This window comes from Oncorhynchus keta, chromosome 1 (genome assembly GCF_023373465.1).
Source record: "Oncorhynchus keta strain PuntledgeMale-10-30-2019 chromosome 1, Oket_V2, whole genome shotgun sequence".
Classification (NCBI taxonomy): Eukaryota; Metazoa; Chordata; class Actinopteri; order Salmoniformes; family Salmonidae; genus Oncorhynchus; species Oncorhynchus keta.
In genome coordinates, this window is record NC_068421.1 from 44519403 (window position 1) to 44545337 (window position 25935).

Here is a 25935-nt window from a genome sequence, read left to right on the forward strand (position 1 = left end):
CGTCAAAGACGGGTCTTTCATCGCTGTCAAAAAGCCAATGACCCTGTAATAACGAGATGTCAGACAAGCGCTATTTTTCTGCGCTGCGCTTGATTGGAAATAACAACGATCCTTGCTCAGAGGATGTTAAACTACACAGGTGAAACTATTTAGAATACAAAATGTTTTGTTACACGTGGTGCAACTGATTTATAAATAGCCGATTTAGATGTGGGATCCCCTTTAACTGTCGCGTGGCTTCCTCACTGTCTTTGGCCTCTCATAATCTCCAGGGAGAGGAGTGAGTTTGCCTCTTTAAATCTCTGTGTCAGGATCTGTTCTCAAGGAGGCGAAATGAAGTGTAGCGTTTGGCCATGAATTATTCATCAGGGCAAAAAAAATCAAGGAAATAAAAATAGTAAGAAACCAGAATAAACATTTGTGGTCAACTGAGACCATCCAGCTCTTGCTGAGTCTTGAGAGGGACGCAGTAAATCAAATCTGTAGTCTAATATAGCAATAGATGCTTTGAGGATCATAAGCCCCCCCACACACACACACAGCCCCCCTACAGTAGTCGTAAAAGCCGTGTGGGATGTTACAGAGACCCGTGTTCAGATCCTGAAGCAGCGCAAAGCTATCCCATCCACCAGAACCTCAACTCACAGTACTGAAGAGGGAACACATGGTCTACTTTGGGATTTTTCCCAGGCCAGCCTCTGTGGTAGCTTTCTAGAACATACATGGGAGAATAATCAGTAGCCTCTCTCAGGGATAGCCAGGGGTCACCCCAAAGTGAACTCGTAGGTATACATGTTAAATACACACTGCATTATACATGGTAATACAGACTGCTACACACACATGATTGGTGACAGGAACTGGAACTACCCCAGTAAACGGGGCCAGTGATGGGACAGTGGAGCTTTGGCCTGCCTGTCCACTGATCTGTCACTCCTCTGGTTAAGGAGGCCTGGATTCAGCTGATGGGCCCTGCATGGATTTTGTGTGTGAGTTGACAGAGGGCAGGCCCACACCGCTGACCAGCAGCCGGGCAGCCATGGATCCATATGCCAGAGCGAGCAGCACAGCAGCCCCCTGCCCTGCACCAGCTGTGGGGGCTGCTGCGACCCTCCTCCCCCTGGCCTCGTGCTCGCTGGTCCCCTTGGCCCCCCTTATGGCCCCCCTCTCTCCTCCATGCCCCCACATATGACCCCTGCTCCCCCGGTGTGTGCTGCTACAGCTGTCCAGGCTGAGAATGGCAGCAGCTGGAACTCCTCCTCTGGTTCTTCAGACTCCCACCCTGGCCACCAGTGCGGCTCTACCACCTCCAACCCCTACTGGACGGCCGTGTTTGACTACGAGGCCACGGCAGACGAGGAGCTGACCTTGCGGCGCGGGGACCTCCTGGAGGTCCTCTCCAAGGACTCCAAAGTGTCCGGGGACGAGGGCTGGTGGACGGGCAAGATCCAAGACAAGGTGGGCATTTTCCCATGCAACTACGTTACTCGGAGGGACGCCGGCAGCTACCCGCAGCTAACCGCAGGAGGGCTGGTGGCGGGTGGGGTGCCTGAGGGGTGCCCCCTGGAGATCGACTTCACGGAGCTGGTGCTGGAGGAGGTGATCGGGGCGGGGGGGTTTGGGAAGGTGTATAGGGGGATGTGGCAAGGGGAGGAGGTGGCAGTTAAAGCTGCCAGGCAGGACCCGGACGAGGACATCAGCGCCACAGCTGAAAGCGTACGACAAGAGGCCAGGCTTTTCTGGATGCTCAGACACCCCAACATCATCAACCTGATAGGGGTGTGCCTGCGAGAGCCTAACCTCTGCCTGGTGATGGAGTACGCCCGCGGGGGGGCCCTGAACAGAGCCCTAGCTGGGAAGAAGGTACCCCCCAGGGTGCTGGTGAACTGGGCCGTGCAGATCGCCACAGGGATGGACTACCTGCACAATCAGACCTTTGTACCGGTTATACACAGAGACCTCAAGTCAAGCAACAGTGAGTATGCCAACACTCGTCTCCCACTCCAGTCTGCCTTCTCAAAGATATAATTCGCTCCAAATGAGTCCTATTTCATGTCAAATATAAAACGTTTGGGGGGCAAATCACACTCAGAATGGGAACACGTTCATTCTTTCCGTTGGTTTGTTTGCATGTTGAATCAGCCATGCACACACAGTTGATTGCCTCATAGGCCGTAGACAGACTGTATTATTGCCTATTTTAGTTCCAGTCTCCAGTTAAGGGAAGTATAGTATATGACATTCATTTAACAGAGGATGGATGAGTGGACACTGACAGAATGTGCAGTACAATGCATACTGTTAACCCTCGTGTTGATGGGTTCATTTAAGTATCGTGTGGATGAAACGAAATAGAGAGGTCTTCTGTTTGACACACAGACAGTTGAGTTGAGAATGGCAGGGTAAGTTCAGCCCTGGAGAGCTGGCTCTCTCTCTCTGCCATCTTCCCCCTGTCATTTATTCCCCCCTCCTCCCATCCTCTCCTCTCGTCCTCCTCTTTCTACCACCCCTCCTCCCATCCTCTCCTCTCGTCCTCCTCTTTCTACCACCCCTCCTCCCATCCTCTCCCCTCCTCCCATCCTCTCCTCTCGTCCCCCTCTTTCTACCACCCCTCCTCCCATCCTCTCCCCTCCTCCCATCCTCTCCTCTCGTCCTCCTCTTTCTACCACCCCTCCTCAAGGACAGCAGTTCTGCTCTGCAACTCGCCAAGCTATTTCTGGTCCTTTGTACTACTTGCTGTTTAAAGTCACAGTTGTTGGTGTATTGGGGGGCACTGTGTGTTAGTGTGTGTGTGTGTGTGGGGGTGTACGTGGGCCTGTCTGTGTGTGTGACGTGAGTATGGGAGATGGGGTGTAGAGGTACGAGTTGAGGCTACAGGATGCTGAGTCCAGAGATTTGTGAAGGGGAGAGATGATCTGGAGTGTCTGTAGCTTAAAAACACCCGGCTCACAGATCTTCCGTTACTGTTCCTAATCGCTCCCCGGGTTTGTGAAGCCGTGATGTAGGCGAGAGCCGCCATGTGAAAAGCTGCCCCTCCCTCAGTAGCTGTGATGATAGGGATCAGATGGGTATTGGATGGCGAAGCCTTGGCAACAACACAGAGCTGCCTCCACGACACTGGGCTGTGTTGAGTCATCCAGCTGTCAGCATCCCGGCGCAAATGTCAATTCCTTCACTTGGAATTATTTCCGTGTGAAAAAGATGATTTCAAAGGAGTGTCTCAATCTGTCACGCCGTCTCATTTCTCTGCGTCCCGTTCCAAAAAAAAAAGCGAAACTATTCAAGTATGTGATCAGACGATGTTTACATTGCCTCGGCGAAGCCCGGAGGGAGGGAGGGAGGGAGGGCGGGAGGAAGAGAGAGGAGAAAGGAAAGGAAGAGAGGGAAGGAAGAGAGAGGAGAAAGGAAAGGAAGAGAGGGAAGGAAGAGAGGGAAGGAAGCAAATGAGATGGTGAGAGAGGAGAGGTTACAAAGATGAGGGAGGAAAGAGAGGGACAGAGAGGGAGAAGAAAGATAGAGAGATAGAAGGGGAGAGCGATTGGGGAGGTAGAAGGAGAGGGACAGAGAGATAGAGAGAGAGAGAGGGAGATAAACAGTGGTTCATCTTAGTTTAGGGTTACACCTCAGCTCATTGTCCAGGTGTACAGGTCTCAGATATCCGCTTCAAACCGCCGCCCGTTTGGCATCACAGCGGTTATGGAGAAGCTTTAGGCCCCACAGCTTCTCCTCTGTTTCTTCCCCACCTATCTGGCCGGCCCTCAAACCTCTCCTCTTCCCACTCACTGTATTTGTAGTGTGTGTGTGTGTGTGTGTGTGTGTGTGTGTGTGTGTGTGTGTGTGTGTGTGTGTGTGTGTGTGTGTTGGTGTGTGTGTGTGTGTGTGTGTTGGTGTGTGTTTCTGCCTTTCTCTCGGTGTGGTTGTTTGCCTGGCTGAGGCTGGAATAGTGAGCCTGACTGTCTAACTGGGATAATCTGATTACGGTGACCTCCTTAGAGTGATGTGACAGCGGTGTTTGTGGGTTGGCAGGTCGCTGTCCCGTGGTCCCTTTAGCCGTACCTGTCACACTGATCCAGAATCAGCCCACTCTCTCAGTGGCGCACAATCCTCCTTGGGTCATATGATTCAGGGCAAGAGTGTGCTGGCTCTCATGCCAGCAGCAAAATCTAAATAAATACGAATATAACTGTTATAGCACTTTATAAGCACATATAGTAGGCTGACTCGAGAGAAGCCCTAAGAATGTGGTCATGTGAACAATCACGTCATTAACCGCACATTTCTCAAAAACATGGCCCTAGTCGATAGCCATTCAATTAAACACATTATTGATCAGGTGATTTGACCAAGTTGAAATTCAACCTGCCCTAGATAATGGGTCTTCAGAAAGAGGTCTTGGAAACGCTACCCTGTGATGGCTAACGTGTCTGCTGCCACTGCATTGAGTTGTACAGTATATGGGCATGACTCAGCATCCGGTCACAAAATACTGTACTACTGATCACCTGGCTACTGTAACTCACGTAGAAATATAATCTATAGAACAGACCTCCCCATTCAAGTCAATGATGCTATAATGGATGGACTAGCAGCGGGTTAGAGGTTCTAAGCCCTTTCTATAGATTATATTTCTATGGACACACACGGGTCAGATAGACCCCTCTATACTGCAGAGGTAGGTACGTTATATATACCTATGTTCTGTTCTGTTAATTACTGATGTCCCCTTTCATAACGAAGAACCCTTGGTCATGTGCAGTGTTGCTCTATGTTATTCTTGTACTAACTAGCTTCATTAAATGTGAATCTCCAGTTCACTTCCTTGTATCTGGAGTCTTTCTTATTATAGACATGAGTAGTAAGAGCTAAGACACTACAACCTACACGGCTGTGTCCCAATAAGCTTACTGTATACAGATACATACAGTTGAAGTTGGACGTTTACATACACTTAGGTTGGAGTCATTAAAACTCGTTTTTCAACCACTCCACAAATTTGTTGATAATAAACTATAGTTTTGGCAAGTCGGTTAGGACATCTACTTTGTGCATGACACAAGTCATTTTTACATTAATTGTTTACAGACAGATTATTTCACTTATAATTCACTGTATCACAATTCCACTGGGTCAGAAGTTTACATACACTAAGTTGACTGTGCCTTTAAACAGCTTGGAAAATTCCAGAAATTTATGTCATGACTTTAGAAGCTTCTGATAGGCTAACTGACATAATTTGAGTCAATTGGAGGTGTACTTGTGGATGTATTTCAAGGCCTACCTTCAAACTCTGTGCCTCTTTGCTTGACATCATGGGAAAATCTAAAAAAATCAGCCAAGACCTCAGAAAAAAAATGTAGACCTCCACAAGTCCGGTTCATCCTTGGGAGCAATTTCCAAACGCCTGAAGGTACCACGTTCATCTGTACAAAAAATAGTACGCAAGTATAAACACCATGGGACCACGCAGCCGTCATACTGCTCAGGAAGGAGACGCCTTCGGTCTCCTAGAGATTAATATACTTTGGTGCGAAAAGTGCAAATCAATCCCAGAACAACAACCAAGGACCATGTGAAGATACTGGAGGAAACAGATACAAAAGTATCTATATCCACAGTCAAACACGTCCTATATCGACATAACCTGAAAGGCCGCTCAGCAAGGAAGAAGCCACTGCTCCAAAATCGCCATAAAAAGCCTGACTATGTTTTGCAACTGCACATGGAGACAAAGATCACACTTTTTGGTGAAATATCCTCTAGTCTGATGAAACAGAAATGGAACTGTTTGGCCATAATGACCATTGTTATGTTTGGAGGAAAAAGGGGAGGCTTGCAAGCCCGAAGAACACCATCCCAACTGTGAAGCACGGTGGTTGCAGCATCATGTTGTGGGGATGCTTTGCTGCAAGAGGGGCTGGTGCACTTCACAAAATAGATGGCATCATGAGGTAGGAAAATTATGTAGATATATTGAAGTAAAATCTCAAGACATCAGTCAGGAAGTTAAAGCTTGGTGGCAAATGGGTCTTCCTAATGGACAAACTTCCAAAGGACAACAAAGTCATGGTATTGAGGTGGCCATCACAAAGCCCTGACCTCAATCCTATAGAACATTTGTGGGCAGAATTGAAAAAGCGTGTGCGAGCAAGGAGGCCTACACACCTGACTCAGTTACACCAGCTCTGTCAGGAATGGGCCAAAATTCACCCAACTTATTGTTGGAAGCTTGTGGAAGGTGACCCAAAACGTTTGACCCAATTTAAACAATTTAAAGGCAATGCTACAAAATACTAATTGAGTGTATGTAAACTTCTGACCCACTGGGAATGTGATGAAAGAAATAAAAGCTACAATAAATCATTCTCTCTACTATTATTCTGAAATTTCACATTCTTAAAAAAAAAGTGGTGATCCTAACTGACCTAAAACAGGGAATTTTTACTCGGATTAAATGTCAGGAATTGTGAAGAAAAAAAAGTTTAAATGTATTTGGCTAAGGTGTATGTAAACTTCCGACTTGAACTGTATGGTTGCTTCTGTCCCGTGACCCAGTTTCCTGCGCAACCACAGAAAGGTGAAAGGACTGGACTTAGATTAGATTAGAGATTAGAGATGGAGATACCCATCTCTGAGGATTCACCAATCAAGTCCTTTTGTAGATGAGTCGATAAGGAAATGCCATTTAAAAACCCATGTTTGTAGCCTCCGTTTGGGGAGTTTTTGTGAAAGCTGCTTGACAATGAAGATACTGAATGAGAGAGGCTGCTACACTGTCTATAGGCATCATAAAGATGGGGGTGGGTGGTTGACGGTACCTGCTGCTGTTTTGAGCTCTGTCACTTCAAACGGAGAGCAAGTTGACACGTTCAAAAGTCACCTGAATAGTGGGGCCTTGAGTCTGCAAGCTGGCATGTCCAGTTTGCCGTCGTTTCTTCCCTCCCCTGGATAATTCAGCATTTATTGCAGGAACCCGTAACTTGGATACTACTCGGTTAGATGGAGTTGGACCGAAATGTCGAGCGTCATCATCTTACATTTCGTTACCTCTTCCGTTATGACATGAATACATGTTCCCTAATGGCTACTTATGGGATTATGGGATGGCGTGCCACTGAAAAGCGTTTGAACGTGTGTTTGTTGAGAGAAGGATTAGCGTTATGGCTAGCAGTAGCTGCTAATCCCTATCAGAGATAGACGAGCCTGGCTGACGGTCGGTGGACGACTGGGCTGGACTCTCTCTGAGTAGCCTGTCTTCTCTGGCTTCTCCCGCACAACAGAAAGAGGGACGTTGCCGCTGGAAGAGCCGTCACGGATTGACTTGATTCATCGTCGTGGCAGGAGTAGGAAAATATTGTCCGGCACCAGAACACCTGATTCAATGAATGAATGAATCAAGGGCCCTGTCTGAATGCTTTCGCACGCATGTCTTTGGATGTACACGTGTTACACGCGTGTGTGTGTGTGTGTCAAATCAAATCAAATCTGATTTGTCACATACGCATGGTTAGCAGATGTTAATGCGAGTGTAGCTAAATGCTTGGGCTTCTAGTTCTGACAATGCAGTAATAACCAATGGGTAGTCTAACCTAACAATTTCATAACAACTACCTTATACACACAGTGTAAAGGAATGAAGAATGTGTACATGAAAATATATGGATGAGTGATGGTACAGAACGGCATAGGTAAGATGCAGCAGATGGTATCGAGGACAGTATATTCATATGAGATGAGTAATGTAGGGTATCTAAACATTATATGAAGTGGCATTGTTTAAAGTGGCTAGTGATACATTTTTACATTATCAAAGGGGCTGGAGTTGAGTCAGTGTGTTGGCAGCAGCCACTCAATGTTAGTGTTGGCTGTTTAACAGTCTGATGGCCTTGAGATAGAAGCTGTTTTTCAGTCTCTCGGTCCCTGCTTTGATGCACCTGTACTGACCTCGCCTTCTGGATGATAGCGGGGTGAACAGGCAGTGGCTCGGGTGGTTGTTGTCCTTGATGATCTTTATGGCCTTCCTGTGACATCGGGTGGTGTAGGTGTCCTGGAGGGCAGGTAGTTTGCCCCCGGTGATGCGTTGTGCAGACCGCACTACCATCTGGAGAGCCTTACGGTTCTGGGTGGAGCAGTTGCCGTACCAGACGGTGATACAGCCCGACAGGATGCTCTCGATTGTGCATCTGTAGAAGTTTGTGAGTGGTTTTGGTGACAAGCCAAATTTCTTCAGCCTCCTGAGGTTGTCTGTGTGGGTGGACCAGTTCAGTTTGTCCGTGATGTGTACGCCGAGGAACTTAAAACTTACTACCCTCTCCACTACTGTCCCGTCGATGTGGATAGGGGGGTGCTCCCTCTGCTGTTTCCTGAAGTCCACGATCATCTCCTTTGTTTTGTCGACGTTGAGTGTGAGGTTATTTTCCTGACACCACACTCCGAGGGCCCTCACCTCCTCCCTGTAGGCCGTCTCGTCGTTGTTGGTAATCAAGCCTACCACTGTAGTGTCGTCTGCAAACTTGATGATTGAGTGTGTGTATGTGCATGTGCATGTGCGTGTGCATGTGTGTGTGTGCGCGCGTGTGTGTGTATGGAGGTGGGACAGAGGGACACGGTGGTGCTCGCTAGCTAGGGCAGGGAACACTCACTGGGAGTGCAGCAACAATGACCCCATTCTCACACAACAAGCCAAGGCAGAGCTGGGCTCACAATGACAGGAGTCACTGTTGGGAAGGGGGCGCGGAGAGGACGGACGACGCAGCGACGGAGGGAGTGAGGTCGACTGGAGACCTTGAATGACAGGACGGAGGGATGGATGGGTAGAGAAAAGGAGAAGGAATGTGCTTGCTGTAGAGTGGGCCCTGCGGGCTAGGTTGGGGGAGGGATACAGGGATGGAGTAAGTGGTGGGGATGCAGTCAGAGTGTTCTACAGAATCAAGGTCATACAGTTCCTCTTGTACCTCTCTCTCTACTCCACACATCTGTATATGTTCCCAACCAAAACGCCTCACCAATCAACCAATGGTGATGGACTAATTCGTTGAACATAGCAAATGGTTGTAAAGAGAACGAGCTGACAGACGAATGAACAAGGTCAAATGAGGCCTATCCTGTGAGTGGTCGTGTCAGTGTGTTCTGTCTTACTACTGTTTTGGCTCGGAGTAAGGCCTTGGACTCAGCACAGGCACCGTGAGAACAGGGGAATACTGCAAACAGATGTTTGTATTCCCTCTCTGTTAAGCTCAGTTAGACCCCTTGAGTTGATAAACATGATGAAAGCGCCACACAGAGAGAACAGGGGAGAGGGATAGAGAGTGGGAGAGGGATAGAGAGTGGGAGAGGGATAGAGAGTGGGAGAGGGATGGAGAGTGGGAGAGGGATATAGGGATAGAGAGTTGGAGAGGGATAGAGAGTGGGAGAGGGATAGAGAGTGGGAGAGGGATAGAGGGATAGAGAGTGGGAGAGTGGGAGAGGGATAGAGAGTGGGAGAGGGATAGAGAGTGGGAGAGGGATAGAGAGTGGGAGAGGAGTGGGAGAGGGATAGTGAGTGGGAGAGGGATAGAGAGTGGGAGAGGAATAGAGAGTGGGAGAGGGATAGAGAGTGGACGAGGGATAGAGAGTGGGAGAGGGATAGAGAGTGGGAGAGGGATAGAGAGTGGGAGAGGAGTGGGAGAGGGATAGAGAGTGGGAGAGGGATAGAGAGTGGGAGAGGAGTGGGAGAGGGATAGTGAGTGGGAGAGGGATAGTGAGTGGGAGAGGGATAGAGAGTGGGAGAGGGATAGAGAGTGGGAGAGGGATAGAGAGTGGGAGAGGGATAGAGAGTGGGAGAGGGGTGGGAGAGGGATAGTGAGTGGGAGAGGGATAGAGAGTGGGAGAGGAATAGAGAGTGGAAGAGGGATAGAGAGTGGGAGAGGGATAGAGAGTGGAAGAGGGATAGAGGGACAGAGAGTGGGAGAGGGATAGAGAGTGGAAGAGGGATAGAGAGTGGGAGAGGGATAGAGAGTGGAAGAGGGATAGAGGGACAGAGAGTGGGAGAGGGATAGAGAGTGGGAGAGGGATAGAGAGTGGAAGAGGGATAGAGAGTGGGAGAGGGATAGAGTGGGAGAGGGATAGAGAGTGGGAGAGGGATAGAGAGTGGGAGAGGGATAGAGAGTGGAAGAGGGATAGAGAGTGGGAGAGGGATAGAGTGATAGAGAATGGGGGAGGGATAGAGAATGGGGGAGGGATAGAGAGTGGGAGAGGGCTAGAGAGTGGGAGAGGGATAGAGAGTGGGGGAGGGATAGAGAGTGGGAGAGGTGTAGAGAGTGGGAGAGGGATAGAGAGTGGGAAAGGGATAGAGAGTGGGAGAGGGATAGAGAGTGGGAGAGGGATAGAGAGTGGGAGAGGGATAGAGAGTGGAAGAGGGATAGAGAGTGGGAGAGGGATAGAGAGTGGGAGAGGGATAGAGAGTGGGAGAGGGTTAGAGAGTGGGAGAGGAATAGAGAGTGGAAGAGGGATAGAGAGTGGGAGAGGGATACAGAGTGGGAGAGGGATAGAGAGTGGAAAAGGGATAGAGAGTGGGAGAGGGATAGAGAGTGGGAGAGGGATAGAGAGTGGAAGAGGGATAGAGAATGGGGAGGGATAGAGAGTGGGAGAGGGATAGAGAGTGGGAGAGGGATAGAGAGTGGGAGAGGGATAGAGAGTGGGAGAGGGATAGAGAGTGGAAGAGGGATAGAGAGTGGAAGAGGGATAGAGAGTGGGAGAGGAATAGAGTGATAGAGAATGGGGGAGGGATAGAGAATGGGATAGGGATAGAGTGATAGAGAATTGGGGAGGGATAGAGAATGGGAGAGGGATAGAGTGATAGAGAATGGGGGAGGGATAGAGAATGGGAGAGGGATAGAGTGATAGAGAATGGGGGAGGGATAGAGTGATAGAGAATGGGGGAGGGATAGAGAATGGGAGAGGGATAGAGTGATAGAGAATGGGGGAGGGATAGAGAATGGGAGAGGGATAGAGTGATAGAGAATGGGGGAGGGATAGAGAATGGGGGAGGGATAGAGTGATAGAGAATGGGGGAGGGATAGAGAATGGGAGAGGGATAGAGTGATAGAGAATGGGGAGGGATAGAGAATGGGAGAGGGATAGAGTGATAGAGAATGGGGGAGGGATAGAGAATGGGAGAGGGATAGAGTGATAGAGAATGGGGGAGGGATAGAGAATGGGAGAGGGATAGAGTGATAGAGAATGGGGGAGGGATAGAGAATGGGAGAGGGATAGAGTGATAGAGAATGGGGGAGGGATAGAGAATGGGAGAGGGATAGAGTGATAGAGAATGGGGGAGGGATAGAGAATGGGAGAGGGATAGAGTGATAGAGAATGGGGGAGTGATAGAGAATGGGAGAGGGATAGAGTGATAGAGAATGGGGAGGGATAGAGAATGGGAGAGGGATAGAGTGATAGAGAATGGGGGAGTGATAGAGAATGGGAGAGGGATAGAGTGATAGAGAATGGGGGAGTGATAGAGAATGGGAGAGGGATAGAGTGATAGAGAATGGGGGAGGGATAGAGAATGGGAGAGGGATAGAGTGATAGAGAATGGGGGAGGGATAGAGAATGGGAGAGGGATAGAGTGATAGAGAATGGGGGAGGGATAGAGAATGGGAGAGGGATAGAGTGAGAGAATGGGGGAGGGATAGAGAATGGGAGAGGGATAGAGTGATAGAGAATGGGGGAGGGATAGAGTGAGAGAATGGGGGAGGGATAGAGAATGGGAGAGGGATAGAGTGATAGAGAATGGGGGAGGGATAGAGTGAGAGAATGGGGGAGGGATAGAGTGAGAGAATGGGAGAGGGATAGCAGGGGAAAGTAGAATAGCTCAGTGTGTCTGAAATGATACCGATCAATGGTCAGTCAGATTGCAACACACACACACACACACACACACACACACACACACACACACACACACACACACACACACACACACACACACACACACACACACACACACACACACACACACACACACACACACACACACACACACACACACACACACACACACACACACACAGTCCACACAGGTCAATAAACAGATAAGAGATGAGGCCAATGGCTACCAGTAAACTAGTGAGGACACAGGTCACACTACACAGCTTCCCTACCCCATGTCCTTCTCTAGAGTTTCCGCTCATTCAATGATTTGAGGAATTTGGCATGTATTCAGGTACATCCCAGTTGCTCATTTCCCTGCATTCATAACATTCCCAGAATGCCAACGTACATACTGTACAGTACCCAGTTAACAGGGCAACCATGGCACCCAGCCTCCCTCTGCCAGCCTCACGCGACAACAGAGCAACAACAGAGAGCGCACACGCACGTACGAATGCACGCACACGCACACACAGATGCTCGCACGCTGGTGCCAGAAAGCTGGCACAATGCACATTGGCCAGGTTGTGTGTGGCGACTGCTGTTAGAAGGGCATTGTTGCTGGCCAGTCTAGCACTGGGCCTAGGACTCCCGGGGACTGGCGGGGGGGGACGACGACACTGAGAGAAGGCAGGCCAAACACAGGGGGCCTTGCACTGTGTGTCCCCTGAGCCAGAGTTCTTGGCCAACCATAGTACAGTAGAGGACACACTGTGTGTCCCCTGAGCCAGAGTTCTTGGCCAACCATAGTACAGTAGAGGACACACTGTGTGTCCCCTGAGCCAGAGTTCTTGGCCAACCGTAGTACAGTAGAGGACACACTGTGTGTCCCCTGAGCCAGAGTTCTTGGCCAACCATAGTACAGTAGAGGACACACTGTGTGTCCCCTGAGCCAGAGTTCTTGGCCAACCATAGTACAGTAGAGGACACACTGGGTGTACCCTGAGCCAGAGTTCTTGGCCAACCATAGTACAGTAGAGGACACACTGGGTGTACCCTGAGCCAGAGTTCTTGACCAACCGTAGTACAGTAGAGGAACACACTGGGTGTCCCCTGAGCCAGAGTTCTTGACCAACCGTAGTACAGTAGAGGACACACTGGGTGTCCCCTGAGCCAGAGTTCTTGACCAACCATAGTACAGTAGAGGACACACTGGGTGTCCCCTGAGCCAGAGTTCTTGACCAACCGTAGTACAGTAGAGGACACACTGGGTGTCCCCTGAGCCAGAGTTCTTGACCAACCGTAGTACAGTAGAGGACACACTGGGTGTCCCCTGAGCCAGAGTTCTTGACCAACCGTAGTACAGTAGAGGACACACTGGGTGTCCCCTGAGCCAGAGTTCTTGACCAACCGTAGTACAGTAGAGGACACACTGGGTGTCCCCTGAGCCAGAGTTCTTGACCAACCGTAGTACAGTAGAGGACACACTGGGTGTCCTCTTTGAAAACAAAGCAGAATGTTTTATCATCCTGTGTTTCGCTTGGACGTCACCTATTACTGGTCGGATACGATGTCCTGTTCATGGTTTATTTTGTTGCGTGAGACAGTGGCCTGGCGAGGCTTGAGAGGGTCCACGTGAATATCGACGGACGGGCCAAGTGACTCCGGGCCCCATGGAGAGGTCATGAGCAGGGGACAAACACTGCAGCTAGAGTAGGCCTCACAGGGACAAACACTGCAGCTAGAGTAGGCCTCACAGGGACAAACACTGCAGCTAGAGTAGGCCTCACAGGGATAAACACTGCAGCTAGAGTAGGCCTCACAGGGACAAACACTGCAGCTAGAGTAGGCCTCACAGGGACAAACACTGCAGCTAGAGTAGCCCTCACAGGGATAAACACTGCAGCTAGAGTAGCCCTCACAGGGACAAACACTGCAGCTAGAGTAGGCCTCACAGGGATAAACACTGCAGCTAGAGTAGCCCTCACAGGGACAAACACTGCAGCTAGAGTAGGCCTCACAGGGACAAACACTGCAGCTAGAGTAGGCCTCACAGGGACAAACACTGCAGCTAGAGTAGCCCTCACAGGGACAAACACTGAAGCTAGAGTAGGCCTCACAGGGACAAACACTGCAGCTAGAGTAGCCCTCACAGGGACAAACACTGCAGCTAGAGTAGGCCTCACAGGGACAAACACTGCAGCTAGAGTAGGCCTCACAGGGATAAACACTGCAGCTAGAGTAGGCCTCACAGGGGCAAACACTGCAGCTAGAGTAGGCCTCACAGGGACAAACACTGCAGCTAGAGTAGGCCTCACAGGGACAAACACTGCAGCTAGAGTAGGCCTCACAGGGACAAACACTGAAGCTAGAGTAGGCCTCACAGGGATAAACACTGCAGCTAGAGTAGGCCTCACAGGGACAAACACTGCAGCTGGAGTAGGCCTCACAGGGATAAACACTGCAGCTAGAGTAGGCCTCACAGGGATAAACACTGCAGCTAGAGTAGGCCTCACAGGGATAAACACTGCAGCTAGAGTAGGCCTCACAGGGACAAACACTGCAGCTGGAGTAGGCCTCACAGGGATAAACACTGCAGCTAGAGTAGGCCTCACAGGGATAAACACTGCAGCTAGAGTAGGCCTCACAGGGACAAACACTGCAGCTAGAGTAGGCCTCACAGGGACAAACACTGCAGCTAGAGTAGGCCTCACAGGGACAAACACTGCAGCTAGAGTAGGCCTCACAGGGACAAACACTGCAGCTAGAGTAGGCCTCACAGGGACAAACACTGCAGCTAGAGTAGGCCTCACAGGGACAAACACTGCAGCTAGAGTAGCCCTCACAGGGACAAACACTGCAGCTAGAGTAGGCCTCACAGGGATAAACACTGCAGCTAGAGTAGGCCTCACAGGGACAAACACTGCAGCTAGAGTAGGCCTCACAGGGACAAACACTGCAGCTAGAGTAGGCCTCACAGGGACAAACACTGCAGCTAGAGGAGGCCTCACAGGGACAAACACTGCAGCTAGAGGAGGCCTCACAGGGACAAACACTGCAGCTAGATTAGGCCTCACAGGGACAAACACTGCAGCTAGAGTAGGCCTCACAGGGACAAACACTGAAGCTAGAGTAGGCCTCACAGGGACAAACACTGCAGCTAGAGGAGGCCTCACAGGGACAAACACTGAAGCTAGAGTAGGCCTCACAGGGACAAACACTGCAGCTAGAGTAGGCCTCACAGGGACAAACACTGCAGCTAGAGTAGGCCTCACAGGGACAAACACTGAAGCTAGAGTAGGCCTCACAGGGACAAACACTGCAGCTAGAGGAGGCCTCACAGGGACAAACACTGAAGCTAGAGTAGGCCTCACAGGGACAAACACTGAAGCTAGAGTAGGCCTCACAGGGATAAACACTGCAGCTAGAGGAGGCCTCACAGGGACAAACACTGAAGCTAGAGTAGGCCTCACAGGGACAAACACTGAAGCTAGAGTAGGCCTCGCAGGGACAAACACTGAAGCTAGAGTAGGCCTCACAGGGACAAACACTGAAGCTAGAGTAGGCCTCACAGGGATAAACACTGCAGCTAGAGTAGGCCTCACAGGGACAAACACTGAAGCTAGAGTAGGCCTCACAGGGGCAAACACTGCAGCTAGAGTAGGCCTCACAGGGACAAACACTGCAGCTAGAGTAGGCCTCACAGGGACAAACACTGAAGCTAGAGTAGGCCTCACAGGGACAAACACTGCAGCTAGAGGAGGCCTCACAGGGACAAACACTGCAGCTAGAGTAGGCCTCACAGGGACAAACACTGCAGCTAGAGTAGGCCTCACAGGGACAAACACTGCAGCTAGAGTAGGCCTCACAGGGACAAACACTGCAGCTAGAGTAGGCCTCACAGGGACAAACACTGCAGCTAGAGGAGGCCTCACAGGGGCAAACACTGCAGCTAGAGTAGGCCTCACAGGGATAAACACTGCAGCAGAGGAGGCCTCACAGGGACAAACACTGCAGCTAGAGGAGGCCTCACAGGGACAAACACTGAAGCTAGAGTAGGCCTCACAGGGACAAACACTGAAGCTAGAGTAGGCCTCACAGGGACAAACACTGAAGCTAGAGTAGGCCTCACAGGGACAAACACTGCAGCTAGAGTAGGCCTCACAGGGACAAACACTGCAGCTAGAGTAGGCCTCACAGGGACAAACACTGCAGCTAGAGTAGCCCTCACAGGGACAAACACTGCAGCTAGAGTAGGCCTCACAGGGACAAACACTGCAGCTAGAGTAGGCCTCACAGGGACAAACACTGCAGCTAGAGTAGGCCTCACAGGGATAAACGGCAATGCAGTGTAGAGCGACGTTTTAGTCGTTTAGCAGACGCTCTTATCCAGAGCGACTTACAGTACTGAGTGCAGACATTTTCAATGCTTTTTTTCATACTGGTCCCCCGTGGGAATCAAACCCACAACCCTTGCGTTGCTAACACCATTCGCTACCAGCTGAGCCGCACGGGGACCGAGCCCTCGACCGACATGTCGACCCTACGAAAAGGTCGAAAACGACAGGCTGTTACAGAATAAAGGCTAATATAACTGCGTGGAATGAACATTGGACTGTGTTTGTGCATTGACCCTGCTCCGTTGCGTTGACCCTGCTCCGTTGCGTTGACCCTGCTCCGTTGCGTTGACCCTGCTCCGTTGCGTTGACCCTGCTCCGTTGCGTTGACCCTGCTCCGTTGCGTTGACCCTGCTCCGTTGCGTTGACCCTGCTCCGTTGCGTTGACCCTGCTCCGTTGCGTTGACCCTGCTCCGTTGCGTTGACCCTGCTCCGTTGCGTTGACCCTGCTCCGTTGCGTTGACCCTGCTCCGTTGCGTTGACCCTGCTCCGTTGCGTTGACCCTGCTCCGTTGCGTTGACCCTGCTCCGTTGCGTTGACCCTGCTCCGTTGCGTTGACCCTGCTCCGTTGCGTTGACCCTGCTCCGTTGCGTTGACCCTGCTCCGTTGCGTTGACCCTGCTCCGTTGCGTTGACCCTGCTCCGTTGCGTTGACCCTGCTCCGTTGCGTTGACCCTGCTCCGTTGCGTTGACCCTGCTCCGTTGCGTTGACCCTGCTCCGTTTCGTTGACCCTGCTCCGTTCGTTGACCCTGCTCCGTTGCGTTGACCCTGCTCCGTTGCGTTGACCCTGCTCCGTTGCGTTGACCCTGCTCCGTTGCGTTGACCCTGCTCCGTTGCGTTGACCCTGCTCCGTTGCGTTGACCCTGCTCCGTTGCGTTGACCCTGCTCCGTTGCGTTGACCCTGCTCTGTTGCAGAGCTTGGGGGACCTAAGACTAGCCTCTCAGTCCAGGCAACATGTATATGGATTTCCTGGTGTCGATGGTTTGTGACTCCAATAGACGGCACAGGGAGGTTCAAATGGATCGCTCAAATGCTAAGAGATGTCATGCCTTTGGTTAAACCATGTCAATTTCACCTCGATATGTTTGAGGTGGTGAGTGAAATACGACTTAAATTCGAAACCCAATTGTACAAATATTGATGCAGTCCTACTCCACATACACATACACGGTCCTTCGGTCCTTCGGTCCTTCGGTCCTTCTGTAGCTCAGTTGGTAGAGCAAGGCGCTTGTAACGCCAGGGTAGTGGGTTCGATTCCCGGGACCACCCATACGTAGAATGTATGCACACATGACTGTAAGTCGCTCTGGATAAAAGCGTCTGCTAAATGGCATATATTATTATTATTATTTATACTGGGGGAAAGCAGTCTCAATGCCTCCATCCTTCATGAGAGCCAGGCTGCCTGGTCAAAACGAATTTGGCAGTTGCATTTGTGTGGAGACAAAGTGAATGCCTCCAGGGTGAAACCGTGCCGCAGCATGGCTCAGGATTAGAACCCAAATGGCCTCTGGTTATACGACTGGAGCCAACCAGGGGTATCAATGACATGGGAGCAGACTAAGTACAACCTGCATATCCAAGCAGGCAAAGTGCAGCAACTCTGGCTGCGATACTGTGGGTGCAGCGTCCATTTTGCTGATGTTGGTACTGCCGTTCTGTAAATTACCATCCATAGGCGGCGGGTGAGTACACCTTTATAATAAGGTGTACCGCGCATCAACGCATTTGAAGACTTATGTAATGCGATGAGTAGATTCTTGTAGTCATAATTTAGGCTAAAAATATAACTCAATCCCTGTTAGGCAACAAAAAAAAGATGCGTGGCTGAGCGCGTGTAACCGTATAGAGTAGGCCTCGGCTATAGGGTATATCAGATACATTTCTCCTTTCTTTGCTTTCTTTTATAAACACATTTCAAGGTTTTTGCATTTTTCTACACTGTACTGCAGTTTATCCCTGTGAGGCCTACCCTACGCTATTACAACTGGAGACACGGGCAAAACCTTTTTGAAATACTACAAATGACATGGTAGCCTGCACTCTGCTGACACGGACCAACAGATCAACTAAAAACACAGATTAGAGTCTTATCATTGGCGCCTTATTTACCGCCATAGCCATTTGCATTCCAAACTATCGCTTCCCGCGATTGTATTTTTTTTAAATATTGCGATATGACTGGCTGGGCCTATGTAGCTTTCGCTTGACTGTCGTAACTCGTTAATCGTATGCTTGGTACTTGCCTCGCACGCTGCCCAGAATGTGCACGCTGCCCAGAATGTGCACGCTGCCCAGAATGTGCACGCTGCCCAGAATGTGCACGCTGCCCAGAATGTGCACGCTGCCCAGAATGTGCACGCTGTCCAGAATGTGCACGCTGTCCAGAATGTGCACGCTGTCCAGAATGTGCACGCTGCCCAGAATGTGCACGCTGCCCAGAATGTGCACGCTGCCCAGAATGTGCACGCTGTCCAGAATGTGCACGCTGCCCAGAATGTGCACGCTGCCCAGAATGTGCACGCTGCCCAGAATGTGCACGCTGTCCAGAATGTGCACGCTGCCCAGAATGTGCACGCTGCCCAGAATGTGCACGCTGTCCAGAATGTGCACGCTGCCCAGAATGTGCACGCTGCCCAGAATGTGCACGCTGTCCAGAATGTGCACGCTGTCCAGAATGTGCACGCTGCCCAGAATGTGCACGCTGCCCAGAATGTGCACGCTGCCCAGAATGTGCACGCTGTCCAGAATGTGCACGCTGTCCAGAATGTGCACGCTGCCCAGAATGTGCACGCTGCCCAGAATGTGCACGCTGCCCAGAATGTGCACGCTGTCCAGAATGTGCACGCTGTCGTCTTTCCTTCCGACTGTAGGCAATGCGATAGAAAACAATCTTTTTTTTTATTTTTTAAAGAAGCTAATGAGCCTCTGTGTCCAAATCATGCTGTTGACGCCTATTTTGAATCCTTAAATGTATTTCTGTATAGACAGTAGTGGGCTAATTATACTATATCATTTTGGCAACTTAATTCAGTTTACTTTAGGGAAAGCTTCCCCTAGCCTACTGGACCCGCGGGCTATGGTACCGTACACAATTAACAGCAGTGCTGTATACTGTACTTGTATCCCAGTGTAGTGTTTTGTGAGATGGGTTTGTGTTCTTGACTGACGTATGGTTTCTCTTTAGAGTGTCAGAACAGGAATATGTGACAGAAAGAAAGACCCATGAGGGACATCAAGACATGAAGAATATCCTGCCAGCAAGATAACAACAACAAAAGAGCTTCGTCTCCCAGTCATCTCTTTCACTCCTTCACCCTTTTCGTCGACTTTACTTCTCTCTTTCTCACGCCATTAATCCTCTGCCCGTCTCACTCTATTTTCCTCGCCATCTTCCCCTTTTATTGCCCTCACGCTCTCAACCCTCCTTTCCCCCACTATCCTGTCTGCTAGTTTATTCCCATCCCTCTGCCCTTGCCCTCATTCCTGTCTCGCTCTTGTCATTTTCTCTCTTTCTTGCCTCCTTCCTTCCCTCTTATCTCCATCCCCTCCCCCACATCTCCTCCGACTCTCTGTCCCTTCCTTCTGTCCCTCTCCCTTCTGTCCCTCTCCCTTCTGTCCCTCTCCCTTAAAGACGTCCGTATGCTTCCCATCCGAAACAGTGTGTGCATAAATTATGACCCCCCCAAAAAATAGATTTTTTGTTCTTCGGCAAGATTTATTTCGGCTGTTCGTGCACACACTTTTTTTTCCCTGAGGCAAGCCGAAGCTCTGTAACCGAAGTCTATGCCCCTTCATCAGAGATTGGTCAACAGTAGGAATTCTTCAAGGAAGTGTTTGTTGTCATTCAACGAGAGACGTTTCGTTTTCATGCAACTTTTTTGACTTGAGAAATACTGCACCAAAAGGCTTTGATAGATTTTGAGCGACTAATACATCCTCTGCAAAAACATCTACATTAATTACAGATTTCCTGAATTATCTTAGATTAATTCAGACTATTTTGAGGAAGTGTAATACTGGCTTTAATGTGCACGAAAAGCCGAAAAAACCCTTGCCATAGACCAAAACTAACAAAAACGTTGCAAAATGTCTTCATGATATATGCACAAACTGTTTCAGATGGGAGGCATGTGGAAGCCTTTACTCTCCCTCCCATACCCATCCCTCTCTCACTCTCTCTCGTGCTCTCACTCCCTCTCTCTTTCTTTCTCTCCATCAAACCTCCCCAGTGTGGGTAGTCTGAGTTGATCCTAGGCGGCGACAGCTGGAATGGCAGACAGACATGGGAGGGGCAGGGGGAGCGAGGGGTGAGGGGTGGAGATAAGGGGGTGACTAGGGGATGGCTGGGTGGTTACATGGGGTGGTGGGGTGGGGGGCTTTGTCAGCAGTGCTGTGATCTGCGGTGAAGTGGAAACGGAGTCCCTCAGACTGGCCCTGAGGGGCGGGGGCAGTGACTGTATCAAAGACCTCTATTGGAGTACAAGGATAATAGAGCCCTTCGCACTCTCACATTGGCTCACAGCCATGCCAATCATTCTACCTGGTTGGCTCACCGCCCCGTCTGTTACCTACACTTTTAGCCAGCCCAAAACCCTTGGCTCAGAAATCCCCCTTCCCACCATATAGAAATTCCAACAGAGAAAATCTGGCACCCTATTTCTTGAAGAATATTTTTCTATCTGGAAATTCAACTGAGGTGGGAAATCGCAGGTAAAATATGCTCCAGTGCTCTGCACTGTTAGACTTGTAGAACCAGCAGGTAGCAGTGTGGGGAGCTGGAAGGGATGCCGGGGGGCAGTGGGCTGTGGGGGGCTGTATAGTGGTTGCTCTGGGGGTTCGTTGGAGGCAACAGCTGTTCCACCCTGCAGGCTACACCTGTTCCTCTGTGGAGAGAAAGAGAGAGAGAGAAGGAGTGGGAGGGTAGAGAGAGAGGGGAGGGAGGGAGGGAGGGCTGAGAGAAAGGGAAAGGGAAAGAGGGGGTGGAGAGATTAACTAAGAGAAGGAGAGGGAGAGACTTTTCATTGAATTTTTATTTAACCTTTATTTAACCTTTCTAGGGAAGTCAATCAACAAATTATTATTTACAATGACGGCCTACCATTAAAATAAAAAATGTAGGCCAAAAAAAACATCACGACAAAGAGAGACACCACAACACTTCATAAAACTGTCCAGTTTGAGTGTTTCTTTGCAGTTCGTTCCAGTCACTAGCTGCAGCGAACTGAAAAGAAGAGAGACCCAGGAATGTGTGCTTTGGGGACCTTTAACAGAATGTGACTGGCAGAATGGGCGTCGTATGTGGAGGATGAGGGTTGCAGTAGGTATCTCAGACATGACCTTTGTTTTTTCAGAACAAAGTTAAGGGCAGAGAAAGCTTGTTGGACACTAAGAAGGCTTTTTTGTAGAGCATTTAAGACAATTTATCTGCATATAAATGGATGTGAGAGCTTCCTACTGCCTGAGCTACACTATATATACAAAAGTATGTGGACACCTCATCAAATTGGTGGATTCGGCTATGTCAGCCACACCCATTGCTGACAGGTGTATAACATCGAACACACCGCCATGCAATCTCCATAGACAAACATTGGCAGTAGAATGGACTTACTGAGCGAAAGCACCACAAACGATTATGTTAGATCACCACCAACTCACAGGAAAAAACAGCCATTTTTCCAGCCAAAGAGAGGAGTCACAAAAAGCACAAATAGAGATAAAATGAATCACTAACCTTTGATGATCTTCATCAGATGACACTCATAGGACTTGTTGTTTTGTTCAATAAAGTGCATATTTATGTTACGTTCAGTAGTTCTAAAACATGTGGTGATTGTGCTGAGAGCCACATCTATTTACACAAATACTCATTATAAATGTTGATGAAAATTGTCAGATTGTCAGAGTGTCAGATTAGTTTTTAAATTACGTAAAAAGCAAAGCATGCAATAATCTGAGTACAGCGTTCAGACAACAAAGCAGCCAAAAAAGATATCCGCCATATTGGGTAGTCGACATTAGTCAGAAATAGCATTATAAATATTTACTTACCTTTGATGATCTTCATCAGAATGCACTACCAGGAATCGCAGATCCACAATAAATGTTTGTTTTGTTCGATAATGTCCATCAATGGCATATTATTTATGTCTAAATAGCTTCTTTTGTTTGGGCGTTGCTAAACTAAGTATAGAATCAATCTTTAGGATGTTTTTATTATAAATCTTCAATAATGTTCCAACCGGAGAATTCCTATGTCTGTAGAAAAGCAATGGAATCAGAGCTAACTCTCTCGTGACCGCGCCTCAGAGCCTGTGGCACTCTGTCAGACACCTGACTCATTCCTCTCTCATTCGGTCCCACTTCACAGTAGACGCCTGAAACAACGTTCTAAAGACTGTTGACATCTAGTGGAAGCATTAGGAAGTGCAACATAACCAATATCCCACTGTATCTACAATAGGGGCTGAGTTTAAAAACTACAACCCTCAGATTTCCCACTTCCTGTTTGGATTTTTCTCAGTTTTTTGCCTGCCATATGAGTTCTGTTATACTCACAGACATCATTCAAACTTCAGAGTGTTTTCTATCCAATACTACTTATAATATGCATATATTAGCATCTGGGACAGAGTAGCAGGCAGTTTACTCTTGGCACCTTATTCATCCAAGCTACTCAATACTGCCACCCTGTCACCAAGAAGTTAACGCGACAATACATACATACTACATTCTAGACGATTCTGGGCTTCCAACTTTGTGGCAAGAGTTTGGGGAAGGCCCTTTACTGTTTCACAAAGTGAGGTCATTACAGAAATGGTTTGTCGAGATCAGTGTGGAAGAACTTAACCACTGGCCTGTACAGAGCCCTGACTTCAACCCCATCAAACAACTTTGGGATGAATTGAAAGAGGAATGCCCTATAAATTGTCAAAGACTCCAGCCACGGCCTCCCGGGTGGCGCAGTGGTTAAGGGCGCTGTACTGCAGCGCCAGCTGTGCCATCAGAGACCCTGGGTTCGTGCCCAGGCTCTGTCGTAACCGGCCGCGACCGGGAGGTCCGTTGGGCGACGCACAATTGGCCTAGCGTCGTCCGGGTTAGGGAGGGCTTGGTCGGTAGGGATGTCCTTGTCTCATTGCACACCAGCGACTCCTGTGGCGGGCCAGGCGCAGTGCGTGCTAACCAAGGTTGCCAGGTGCACGGTGTTTCCTCCGACGCATTGGTGCGGCTGGCTTCCGGGTTGGATGCGCGCTGTGTTAAGAAGCAGTGCGGCTAGGTTGGGTTGTGTATCGGAGGATGCATGACTTTCAACCTTCGTCTCTCCCGAGCCCGTACGGGAGTTGTAGCGATGAGACAAGATAGTAGCTACTAAAACAATTTGACACTACAAAATTGGGGAGAAAAAAGGGGTAACATTTTAAAAAACGCATGGCAAGCGGTACTGGAGCACCAAGTCTAGATCCAAAAGACTCCATAACAGCTTCTACTGCCAAGCCATAAGACCAAATGGCTACCAGGACTATTTCCATTGACCCCCCCCCCCACCCCTTATTTTACGCTGTTGCTACTCAATGTTTATTATCTATGCATAGTCACTTTACCAACACCTACACTACCGATCAAAAGTTTCAGATCCCCTACTTTATCTTTGTTTTGACTATTTTCTACATTGTAGAATAATAGTGAAGACATCAAAACTATGAAATAACACATATGGAATCATGTAGTAAACTGAGGTTCTTCAAATAGCCACCCTTTGCCTTGATGACATCTTTGCACACTCTTGGCATTCTCTCAACCAGCTTCATGAGGTAGACACCTGGAATGCATTTCAATTAACAATATGGAACACAAAAACCATCAAGCGCTAGATGAAACTGGCTCTCATGAGGACCGCCACAGGAATGGAAGACCCAGAGCTACCTCTGCTGCAGAGGATAAGTTCATTAGAGTTACCAGCCTCAGAAATTGCAGCCCAAGTAAATGCTTCACAGAGTTCAAGTAACAGACACATCTCAACATCAACTGTTCAGAGAAGACTGTGTGAATCAGGCCTTCATGGTCGAATTTCTGCAAAGAAACCACTACTAAAGGACACCAATAAGAAGAAGAGACTTGCTTGGGTCAAGAAACACGAGCAGTGGACATCAAAGCGGTGGAAATGTGTCCTTTGGTCGAGTCGAAATTGGAGATTTTTGGTTCCAACCGCTGTGGCTGAACGGATGATCTCTGCATGTATATTTCTCACCGTAAAGCATGGAGGAGGAGGTGTTATGGTGTGGGGGTGATTTGCTGGTGACACTGTCTGTGATTTATTTAGTATTGAAGGCATACTTGACCAGCATGGCTACTACGGCATTCTACAGCGATACGCCATCCCATCTGGTTTGTGCTTAGTGGGACTATCATTTGTTTTTCAACAGGACAATGACCCAACACACCTCCAGGCTGTGTAAGGGCTATTTTACCAATAAGGAGAGTGATGGAGTGCTGCCTCAGATGACCTAGCCTCCACAATCCCCGACCCCAAACAAATTGAGATGGTTTGAGATAAGTCAGAGTGAAGGAAAAGCAGCCAACAAGTGCTCAGCATATGTGGGAATTCCTTCAAGACCTTTGGAAAAGCGTTCCAGGTGAAGCTGATTTTAGAGAATGCCAAGAACTGTCTTCAAGGCAAAGGGTGGCTATTTGAAGAATATCAAATATATTTTGATTTGTTTACATTTTTTTTGGTTACTACATGATTCCATATGTGTTATTTCATAGTTTTGATGTCTTCACTATTAATCTACAATGTAGACAATAGTACAAATAAAGAAAAACCTTGAATGAGAAGGTGTTCTAAAACTTTTGGCCGGTAGTGTACCTGTACAGTACCAGTCAAAAGTTTGGACACACCTACGCATTCAAGGGTTTTTCTTTATTTTTATGATTTTCTATGAGCAGATGTCCACATACTTTTGGTCAGGTAGTGTATGTTGGGAATGTAAATTGAGAAGAGTGTGGGGTCTTGGATCGAGCCTAGGGGTACTCCCTTGGTGACAGGCAGTGGCTGAAACAGAAGATGTTCTGACTTTGCACATTGCCAGGCCAAAGACCCCTTAGAGACACCAACACTCCTTAGCCAAGCCACGAATGGAATGGTCTATCGTATTAAAAGCTTTGCCTAAGTAAATAAAAATAGCAGCACAACATTGCTTAGAATCAAGGGCAATGGTGACATCATCTAGGACCTTTAAGGTTTCAGTGATACATCCATAATCTGAGCGGAAACCAGATTGACATCAAGAAAGCCAGTCAGTTGATTATTTACACATTTTTCCAACACTTTTGATAAACAGGGCAAGATAAGAATTGGCCTATAACAGTTAGGATCAGCTTGAACTCCCCCTTTAAACAAAGGATGCAACGTGGCTGCCTTCCAATTCCTGGGAACCTCCCCAGAGAGGAGAGACCGGGTTAAAAGGTCAGAGATAGGCTTGGCGATGATAGAGGCTGCAACCTTAAAGAAGAAAGGATCTAAACCATCTGACCCAGATGTTTTTTTTTCTTGGGGGGGGGGGGGTCAAAGTCTAAGGAGCTCCTTTAGCACCTCAGACTCTGTGACCGCCTGCAGGGAGAAGCTGTGTAGCAGGGCAGGGGAAAAAGAGTGAAATTATGGGAATGATGCAGACAATTCCATGGATA

At 48.9% G+C, this 25935-nt stretch overlaps 1 protein-coding gene across 1 annotated transcript in view; it reads left to right on the forward strand.

The window, feature by feature from the left end:
* Positions 1-527: 527 nt before the first annotated feature.
* map3k10 (mitogen-activated protein kinase kinase kinase 10) overlaps positions 528-25935 on the forward strand; it is a 42496-nt gene continuing 17088 nt past the window's right edge. Inside the window, exon 1 of the mRNA XM_052525785.1 lies at positions 528-1975. Coding sequence (XP_052381745.1) covers positions 1177-1975 — 799 coding nt within the window. The 5' untranslated portion in view covers positions 528-1176. The remainder of the gene's footprint in view (positions 1976-25935) is intronic.